The sequence below is a fragment of the Scyliorhinus torazame genome, chromosome 9 (assembly GCF_047496885.1).
Source record: "Scyliorhinus torazame isolate Kashiwa2021f chromosome 9, sScyTor2.1, whole genome shotgun sequence".
Classification (NCBI taxonomy): Eukaryota; Metazoa; Chordata; class Chondrichthyes; order Carcharhiniformes; family Scyliorhinidae; genus Scyliorhinus; species Scyliorhinus torazame.
Window position 1 is genome coordinate 188355607 of NC_092715.1, and position 10973 is coordinate 188366579.

At 42.9% G+C, this 10973-nt stretch overlaps 1 protein-coding gene across 2 annotated transcripts in view; it reads left to right on the top strand.

The window, feature by feature from the left end:
- The window catches only part of LOC140429645 (caspase activity and apoptosis inhibitor 1), a 64743-nt gene extending 53997 nt beyond the window's left edge, over positions 1-10746 (top strand). For both annotated transcript variants that reach the window (XM_072516911.1, XM_072516912.1), the window contains exon 6: positions 7567-10746. In XM_072516911.1, the coding sequence (XP_072373012.1) occupies positions 7567-7922 (356 nt within the window). In that variant the 3' untranslated portion in view covers positions 7923-10746. The remainder of the gene's footprint in view (positions 1-7566) is intronic.
- The last annotated feature ends 227 nt before the right edge of the window (positions 10747-10973 follow it).

Consider the following 10973-nt stretch of genomic DNA (forward strand, 5'->3'; position numbering starts at 1 on the left):
CAGCCCCAATTGAACCCACGGTGATCGCTCTGCGCAACGGAAAAAGCTGGAAGGGTATCCAAAGAGGAGGCAGAGAGCACAGAGTCTCACTCTTTGTGGATGACTTCCTCTCGGAACCACAGAAATGCCTGAAAGCAATTGTGCAGCTCCTGAAAGAGTTCGGAGCCTTCTCTGGCTACAAACTCAATCTGGGAAAGAGCAAAGCTTTCCGGTGAACCCTAGCAGGGAGGGACAGAGTTGGAGGGACTCCCATTAAAACTAACCCAAAACAAATTCCGCTACCTGGGGATCCAAAGAGCCATGACTGGACATGGATCCACAAGTGAAATCTGACCAGTCTGGCGGAGGAAGTTTTAAAAAGTACCTACGTAACCCAGAGGTGGGTTACGCTCCTTCTCTCCCTGGCAAGAGTGAGGGGATGGATACGTGTACCGGACATGGAATAGGTGAGGATGGAGGAGTTTTCCTGCAAGAGAATGACCCTCGCCAAGGCAGCACTCCCATCCCCCCTGAAGAATGACACATCCTGCACAATGGTGGTAGCCACACTAAAGACATGGGGCGGGATTCTCCACTCCCGTGCCGAAGTGGCCGCGCCGTCGTGAACGCCGTCGAGGTTCATGACGGCGCGAAACGGCCCTGATCCCGACCGATTCAGGCCCAGACAATGGGCTAGGATCGGGGCAGCGTCATCTACACGCGCCAGGCCTTGTCGCCCGCGTAAAGGCGGCGCCGCATAGATTACGTGGCCGGCGCCGCATAACTGGCATCATCCGCGCATGCGCGGGTTGGCCGGCGCCAACACGCGCATGCGTGGTTGCCGTCCTCTCTAAGTCCGCCCCGCAAGAAGATGGCGGACGGATCTTGCGGGGCCGCAGCAGGAAGGAGGTCCTCCTTCAGAGAGGACGACCCAACGATCGGTGGGCACCGATCGCGGGCCACCCTACATTTCAGGTACCCCCCCGATGCAGGATCCCCCCTCGCAGGCCGCCGCCCCCCCCCCCCCCCCCCCCCCCCAGCGTTCACGCACCGTTCACGATGGCAGCGACCAGGTGTGGACGGCACCGGGGGGAACCCGCCGTTTTGGCCTGGCCGCTCGGCCCATCCGGGCCTGAGAATAGCGGGGGTGCCGGAGAATCGCCATTTTGGGTGTCTCCGGCGATTCTCCGGCCTGCGGAACTCGACCGGGCCGTTCCCCCGCTTGGGAGAATCGCGGGAGGGCACCGGACCGGCGTCCCGGGAAATTTTGGCGGCCCAGGCGATTCTCCCAACCGGCGCGGGAGTGGAGAATCTCGCCCTCGGAACCAGATGAGGCAACATTTCAGTCTAACTGAGATGGCCCCCATCTGCGGAAACCGCAAATTCCCACCAGCCATGCTCGACACCACTTTTTTTTAAATGGAGACAGGCCGGGGAGATGCTAACAGTCAGGGACCCTGAGCGAACTGATCTGCCAGCCAGTCTGCTTCTCCATCTAGGGAAGATCAAGTACACCATCCAAGGGTCGGGAGGAGGACTTCCACAAAGCATGGGAGCAGTTCGTCCGCCTATTCCAAAACCTATTTGAGGTTAACAGCGATGAGGGAAAGTGGGAGAGACGGGGGAGAGCAGACAAGAACACACACTACAAGGAGGGACAAAGGGGGAGGAGAGGAGGAGGAAACCCAATGGAGCCACAGAGAGAAACATTGGGGAGAGGGGGGGCAGCAAGCACCCCCCCCCCTCCCAAACCCACAAGGCCTACATCATAAAATGTAGCGAAGAGAACAAGAGCTCAGCAATAGAACACGCAGGGCGGAAGAGAGGGATACCAAGGAGGGGACAGGAAGGGGGGATGGGGAGAATATATACTAAGAAATATGTATGTAAATAAGAAACTGCAAAATGTAAATATCAGACACAAAAGTTTCACTCTATTAAATTGAAAAATGCCAATAAAAAACATGATTAGTTTTCCAGGTTAGTGTGCGTATCCAAAATATATCACTGAATTAAAGTGAATTTTAGGGGCTTTTTTTTAACAGCTGTGGTAAATATCGAAGTACGAAGTCTTACAACACCAGGTTAAAGTCCAACAGGTTTGTTTCGATGTCACTAGCTTTCGGAGCGCTGCTCCTTCCTCCGGTGAATGAAGAGGTATGTTCCAGAAACATATATATAGACAGATTCAAAGATGCCAGACAATGCTTGGAATGCGAGCATTAGCAGGTGATTAAATCTTTACAGATCCAGAGATGGGGTAACCCCAGGTTAAAGAGGTGTGAATTGTGTCAAGCCAGGACAGTTGGTAAGATTTTGCAGGCCAGATGGTAGGGGATGAATGTAATGCGACATGAATCCCAGGTCCCGGTGTGACTTGGCTATAAGCTTCTGCTCGGCGATTCTGCGTTGTCGCGCGTCCTGAAGGCGTTGGATTCTGCGTGACAACGCAGAATCGCCGAGCAGAAGCTTATAGCCAAGTTCCGCACACATGAGTGCGGCCTCAACCGGGACCTGGGATTCATGTCGCATTACATTCATCCCCTACCATCTGGCCTGCAAAATCCTACCAACTGTCCTGGCTTGAGACAATTCACACCTCTTTAACCTGGGGTTACCCCATCTCTGGATCTGTAAAGATTTAATCACCTGCTAATGCTCGCATTCCAAGCATTGTCTGGCATCTTTGAATCTGTCTGTATATATGTTTCTGGAACATACCTCTTCATTCACCGTAGGAAGGAGCAGCGCTCCGAAAGCTAGTGACATCGAAACAAACCTGTTGGACTTTAACCTGGTGTTGTAAGACTTCCTACTGTGCTCACCCCAGTCCAACGCCGGCTTCTCCACATCGTAAATATCTAAAGCATAGTCTTCACGTAAGATATAACCACTTCAAGAAAACTGGAGTATTGTGTTATTTATTAGGAATTTGCAGCATGATAGAGTTGATGGGCCACCTTTCAAGAAATGAACCTTTGTGTTTGACTGTTTGCACATGTGGTATCCTGCTGACATGTATACTTGTGCTAGCTGTTTCATGATGGCTTTTTGTTCCTGTGTGAAATCAGCGGAAAAATAAATTGTATCATTTCTGGCTGCAGGTAGTAGACAACCTTACACCAACCAGCCTTCTGTTAATGCTCTTGTAGCTGACATATTGCAGCTAGTTAAACATTGTTAGCCACGGTTCTTAAACTTGTTTACTCCATTGCCGCATTATGGAATTTGAAGTGTAAATGCTACAGGTCAAACGTATTGCTGTAACAATTGCCCTTTGACTTCCGACATTCTCAACTGTAAAGATTTGAAACGGTTTATCCTTAATTTAGTGATTCTGTACTGTCCATCCATATTAATTGAATTCTTCTAAAGAAAGTAAGTGAAAAACATTTGGTGCAGTGTTTCAAACTAATTTTGCTTTTAACCAGCTTAACAACCCGAAATGCACAAAGATAAAGTTGGCTTTGTTGCTTTAGTGACACTCTGCCATGCTTTGTATGCAGTAGGGATTTAGTTAGTCTGAAAAGGTTATTTATTTCTGAATTCAGCATCTTGTATTGCATGGGCAGAGACAAAGGCTTTTTTTAAATTGACATCCAGAAGAGCAGCAACCTTGAATATCAAAATGGGGATAACCAATGCCTCTCTGAGTACATTAACTACTGACAAATAAATCTCCACCTAGCTCAGTTACTGTTCTGAATGCATTCTAACTTAAGCCAAGTCAATCCAGCATAATTAAAATATAAAATAAAACATAGTTTGTATCTCCTTTTAGTGTGTGTTCTTGTCTGCTCTTCCCCCGTCTCTCCCACTTTCCCTAGTCGCTGTTGGCCTCAAATAGGTTTTGGAATAGGCCGACGAATTGCTCCCATGCTTTGTGGAAGCCTTCCTCTGACCCTTGGATCGTGTACTTGATCTTCCCTAGATGGAGAAGCAGACTGGCTGGCAGATCAGTTCGCTCAGTCACTAGTCTGTCCCCCATGTAGCTGCCACAGATGTATCTCTTGAGATGACCACTCAAAAGTTAAAACCATCTGAAAATTTTAAATTTCTCTTTTAAAACAAACTAAACTCTAGTTTAATGCATTTTATCTGTTCTACCCTGATGAAATACATTACACAGATGATCCTTCTACAGGTCCAAAAGGACTGAAAATTTATTGTGATACATTGAGTAAAACTATGAATGTAAACTTTGCTCTGGAAAGAGTAGTTGTTACCTTAAAAGAGTTCCTTCAAAGAACTGAGGTGCTTTGAGCAGAATATTCTGTGTCACCGCCATCAAACAGTGCAAACCAAATCCCTTTTGTGTTCACGTATATCTGTCGTTTTGCATTTAATATTCCTAACCCACCTTAGCGTTTCACCTTGTTTATATCATAAAGAACAAAATTGGTTAACAGGCCTGTAGAAATGGATGGCTTTTATTTTTGTATTGCTTGACAAACTTGTCAAGTTAGGAAATTCCATTTTTGATGTGCATGTAAAGTTTTATATTTAAGTTATTACATTGTGTTATTTCACCCTGGGCACGTACGCAGTCAATTCCAGCCCCACCTGCCCCGGAGTCACAACACAAGTGAATTAACCAATAATTCTTCTAAAAATACCCACCTTTGGCTGCCCAATAATTACAGTCACCAGGTTTGTAAGTAGAAACACAATTACTGTTTATTTATAACAAGAATAATGATACATGCAGTAAACCCAACTGGATAACGACAAGCTAATCTACTGTGTGTGTCCTTCAACTGCCCCACCCTCTACCCATACACACAAGATGGACAAACACAGTGGGGAGGAAGGGGTGAAAATAACAAGGTTGAAGGTCAAAAGATAAGTCTTTTTCTTCAAATCGTGGTTCCTTAACATGCTTTTCTCACAGCCGCTGGTTGATTAAAGTCTCTCGTTTACAGCTGATATGAAGAGCCTTCCCTGCAGAGTCATTCTTTCAATACAGAACTTGCAGGCAGCAGTCTTTCTGGAGAGATGCTTTATTTTCTTATCGAACTGCACCTTCAGCTCGAGGTTCACACCGAGGCTTGTATCTTTCTGTACAGTCACTTTTTAATTCACATTAAACCTGACAGAGAGAGTCAGCACTCACCATGGCCTTCTGAAAATAGTTTAGTAGATCTTTTGGGAGGGAATTAGTTTGAACCCTCCATCCAGGCTGCAGAAGCCAAAGTGAAACCAAATTTGAAACTCGTAACTCTAAAAACATTCTAGTGGGATCAGATCCAATCACCGCCTGTTATCAGGCAGAGTGCAGTCTTTTGGGCCAATTCATTGGCCACCAGCTAAATCAATCAAACGGAGTCAGCACTGATATCAGCCAATCTGCCAACACCATCCCAAAACCTTCTGAATCCTTTTGTTTGAATTAAAGGTACAGGCTGCTTTGCCTTGAAATCACAGGCCCAGTATACATCCATGGATCAAAAACGTAACAGCAAAAGTAAAAGAAAGGGAAAATAAGGGAATAAATCAGGAAGAAACAAGAACAAACAAGAAGGACCCTTACAATTGTTAGGAGGGACAATTGTAGCAATATTTTCTCGGTATTATTTCACAGTAGAAATGGAATGATTCTTCAGTTAGAGGCGGTATCTCCATTCACAAAACACCGAAGAGTTAATGGGGTGAGAGAAGGACAAGGGCGGAATGGTTTTAACTCTAGTATGACATTCATACTCTATTCAGGAGTCCACAAAATCATACATCCTATGTAGCACAGTGGTTAGCACTGTTGCTTCACAACGCCCGGGTCCTGGGTTCGATTCCCGCTTGGGTCACTGTCTGTGCAGAGTCTGCACGTTCTCCCCATGTCTGCGTGGGTTTCCTCCCACAGGTTCCGAAAGACATGCTTGTTAGGTGAATTGGACATTCTGAATTCTCTCGTGTACCCGAATAGGTGCCAGAGTGTGGAGACGAGGGGATTTTCACAATAACTTCATTGCAGTGCTAATCTAAGCCTACTTGTGACACTAATAAAAGATTAGTACATCATCAGAAACTTTTGATCTGAGAGACAACTGAACGTGACATTAGCCTTGCCAGATCTGTATTGCAACCCCCTAGGTTCTGATCACTTTTAGCAAGAGATTCTTACTCTCAGTTACTAGCTGGAAGGATGATATGGCAAAAGTTGACATTTTAAAATCTTTACTGTAACAAATGATTGAAAGGATTATTGACAATACTTTTCTTTTAGTAGGCAACATTTACCTCAAACTCCTTTTATACTCGCTTATTGCATACTCAATGCAATTGCAGTCCTTGTGGAAAGCAGACCACAGTTTCTCCCAGCTTCCAATGGGTTCCCGTGTCTCTCTCTTGCCAAGTAGTAACTTTAAACAACCATCTCCAGGCATTTTCCTCCGTTTACAGAGTCCTTAAGTCCACCAACAATGCCTATTCTGATTACATTCCCAACAGCACTCTCCAAGCCATACTGCTGACCACATAAAACAGCTGTACAATATTCATTGATTTGTAGGAAAGCTCATAACCTGATCTCACAAAAATGACTTCCTCAGCCCTCTTCCCCATAGCAATGTGAAATACATTAAATGTATTCAGGTAGGAATGATAATTAGTTGTCTTTGACAAACACACTTGTCATCCTACAAGTAAATCTAGTACCTTCAACACCTTTCTGGGACTTTGGGAGACTCTGTCTACTCATTGTAAACTCAGAAATTGCTGCCATTGTTTCCAAGTATGAATACCGTGTGCTCCTTCTCGGTATAAAACAATCAAGGCCTACTTTTGATCTCTTAACAATCAAACCACCCAGGCTTACTGTCAGGCAGACTGCAGAAAAGCTCACACAAAGCCCTTCATTTACTCTAAATTTAAAGCTGCAGTCCCAAAATATAATAATCATATAGCTGTAACACCAGTTGAGCAGAGACCATTGGATTTTGGGGAATGTATTGTTGAGGGGGATAATGTTTTCATTTGGGAGGTCTGGCATCCTTGTAATCCCATATCTATTCTCCAATCTCGCTTGTACCACATTAATTTTAATACTTATTTCAAAAACTGATGGACTAACTGTACTTCTATACGTTCCAATTCATGGTTAATTCCCCGAAATTTTAATATTTACACACTACGTTTAACTTCCATTTTAATGTTCTAGTGGTATGGGATGTTATATAATCTCAAAATGCAATGGTGCTTTGTGATTTTAATTCGGCAGTGTTTCTTTGTTGGTTAGCAATGCACTGATCACACCTGATTCAATTCACTTTTTTTCCTCTCTCATTGTTTAAATGCAAATGCATAAATATCTTAATTTGTAAAACTGGTTAATTTTAATTAATAATAATCTTTATTAGTGTTACATGTAGGCTTAGTTTAACACTGCATAAATTATAATGATATCAAGAGTGTGTCATAAGTGGAATATTACCAGTTAAGTAATGTATCAAATTTGAAATGGCAATGCAACAGCTGGATTTGTTGCATTCTTGGTATATTTTGTTTATTAGCTTTATGGAATGTGTGTTTTTTTGGTAATTGATGTAATGCATTTACTTGGTAAACAGTATGGATTTGTCCTTTCTGAATCAGGTGGGGGCTCTGGAGATGAAAGTGATGCCCTAAGCATAAATGCAGAAGCATATGATAGTGACATAGAACAAAACTGCAATGATCAAGACGACAGTACAAACCTGGTGCCTCAGAAAGGTACGGCAACTCGCGCTGGTGTTGAAGATGAAATACAAAAGGACATCGAAAAGAGCGTAAATGAGATTCTAGGCTTGTCAGGCTCCACCACAGAAAGCCCTCAAACAGCTGGTTCCCCCAATCCTGATGGGGATGGTCTTCACCCTTCAGCACAGCAACTGGAACTGCTCGAACTAGAAATGCGGGCCCGGGCAATTAAGGCCCTAATGAGAGCTGGTGACACCAAAATGCAGTCTTAACTATTACTCTGAGAAAGTGCAAAATATTGTAACCTAACACTACAGGCTAGATAGAGTACTATAGAATTGTCTTTAGTTTCCACTTTCACCGTGGTATTTCTCTCAAATTGAAAATTTACTTGCTTTGTGCACCCTCCCTACCAGGAAATGTTTGGGATTTTATTTATCATACTTCAGCTCCATCAGTACCCTATTATTCAGTAATAAATTATGGATCTGAAATTTTCTGTTGCAAATACTTTCAAAAATATTGTAATAATGGGTAAAGATATTTTGAATTTGGGCAAAGTGTGCTCACATGCATTGTACTTAATAATCAGTTGTATACTGGATGACCTGGCAGTGAAATGGTAAGTGACCTTTCCTTGTTTAGTCAAATGTTTACATCCTAATGCTGATGGAGATGTGATCAACTTTTTACTGATGGGAAACAAATGCTCATCTTGCCCTCTGTGGAGAACCTTACCTGTTAACTGGAGTCAGCACTTTGAAGGAATCTTCTCAATAACCGAGGTTAAATAACAAGGGGAGTGGAGCGTCGTGATTTCAAGAATATAAAACACAAGTGTTTCAAATGTGTTTTATTGCTTTGCAATGCTGAGCACCAATACAAAATTGCAATGATCTTGAATGTCATTATTCATAACAAGCTGCCAAACACACTCTGTTTAGACTTTGAAGCAGCTCTTTTTGAAGTTGAAGTTGTTCGAAATTGCACCTATCTAAAAATGTTTAAATAGGGCTATTGGCATAGCAACCAGGCACATCCATGGAGAAACACCCTCCTAAATACAGAATATTTAGATATTGTGCATGTATGTTCTATGGAAGAATATTTATCCAGTTAAGTTTTGTTGAAAAAAAACTTTAATTTTAACGGTGAAATTTAATAAAAGTTGAAATTGTTAAGACCACAATTTTTACTTACCTATGCTTTTTAATTAAACTTCAAAATGTGATTTCTATGTTGGCTTGTGGCTGCTTTAATTCAATTTAGTTTAATTAATGAGTTAACAATAGATGTTCTTGAGTAAATTGGAGCTTGAGGCAAACACATTTATTGAAAGATCTGAAAACTCCCATTATATCTTTTTTATAAATTTAAAGTGCCCAATTCATTTTTTTTTTCCAATTGAGAGGCAATTTAGCGTGACCAGTCCGGGGGTGAGACCCACGCAGACATGGAGAGAATGTGCATACTCCACACGGACAGTGACCATGGGCTGGGATCAAACCTGGGACCTCGGCGCCGTGAGGCAGCAGTGCTAACCACTGCGCCACCTTGCCGCCCCTAACTCCCATTATATCTAACAAAAACATACATTTTAATCTGGTTGAGAGAAATGATGTGGTTACATTTGTTGAAAATTCGAATTTCAAGAAGCGCTCTTGAAAATGGAATTCTAAACCAATTCAGCTTAGATTTGAAAGCATATGATGTTTATTGCCGTATTTTAAAACCATATCTTCCAAACAGTTTTGTATTATCTATTTTAGGAAACTTATTCTCTCCTGTATTGATAAAGCTGATTTTTCTTTTAAATGACTCCCCACGCACGGTAGGCTACTACAGAAAATACAGAGGCATGGGATTCAGGGTGTTTTAGCAGTTTGGATCAGAAATTGGCTAGCTGGAAGAAGACAAAGGGTGGTGGTTGATGGGAAATGTTCAGACTGGAGTCCAGTTACTAGTGGTGTACCACAAGGATCTGTTTTGGGGCCACTGCTGTTTGTCATTTTTATAAATGACCTGGTGGAGGGCGTTGAAGGATGGGTGAGTAAATTTGCGGATGACACTAAAGTCGGTGGAGTTGTGGACAGTGTGGAAGGATGTTACAAGTTACAGAGGGATATAGATCAGCTGCAGCGCTGGGCTGAGAGGTGGCAAATGGAGTTTAATGCAGACAAGTGTGAGGTGATTCATTTTGGAAGGAATAACAGGAAGACAGAGTATTGGGATCATGGTAAGATTCTTGGCAGTGTGGATGAGCAGAGAGATCTCGATGTCCATGTACATGTATCCCTGAAAGCTGCCACCCAGGTTGAGAGCATTGTTAAGAAGGTGTACGGTGGTAGAGGGATTGAGTTTTGGAGCCATGAGGTCATGTTGCCTGGTATGGAGGGAAGATCTTATGAGGAAAGGCTGAGGGGCTTGAGGATGTTTTCGTTAGAGAGAAGAAGGTTAAGAGGTGACTTAATTGAGGCATACAAGATGATCAGAGGATTGGATAGGGTGGACAGTGAGAGCCTTTTTCCTCGGATGGTGATGTCCAGCATGAGGGGACATAGCTTTAAATTGAGGGGAGATAGATATAAGACAGATGTCAGGGGTAGGTTCTTTACTCAGAGAGTAGTAAGGGTGTGGAATGCCCTGTATGCAACAGTATTGGACTCACCAACACTAAGGACATTCAAATGGTCATTGGATAGACATATGGACGATAAGGGAATAGTGTAGATGGGCTTTAGAGTGGTTTCACAGGTCGGCGCAACATCGAGGGCCGAAGGGCCTGTACTGCGCTGTTATGTTCTATTGCTTTTAATTTTTGGAAAACCTACAAGCAGTTTCCACTTTACAGCCTACATCAGCTGAAACACACTCCTTTAAGGAGAATGAATTACAGAATTTGCTCAGGTGAAAGTAGCCACAGGCATCTGTCTAAATTCAACAGAGCAATTATTCCACATGCTGTTCAGATTTGAGAACATTCCCCTGGAAAGCAGAGTGGCATTTTCTAGTGTTTACCATTATATTAATTGTGGGTCTTTGACATCATCTTGGTTGTCTATATTCAAATATAATTAAACCACAATCTTTTCAATAGCATGTGCGTGTCGCCTTATTATTGAGTTGGTTTGACTGATACAGGCTTGCTTTACTTAACCACCTCGTAATTGTTAATGAGTTGGCATTTATACTAAAAGTGAATGTTGACTGAAGTATATATATTATCTTGAGAGTGTATTTGGCTTTGTGGTTTTTTTTTTTAATGAGATCAACAATTAGCATAAATTTTATTAACCTACAAGGATCATGTTGAGACAAGGGCA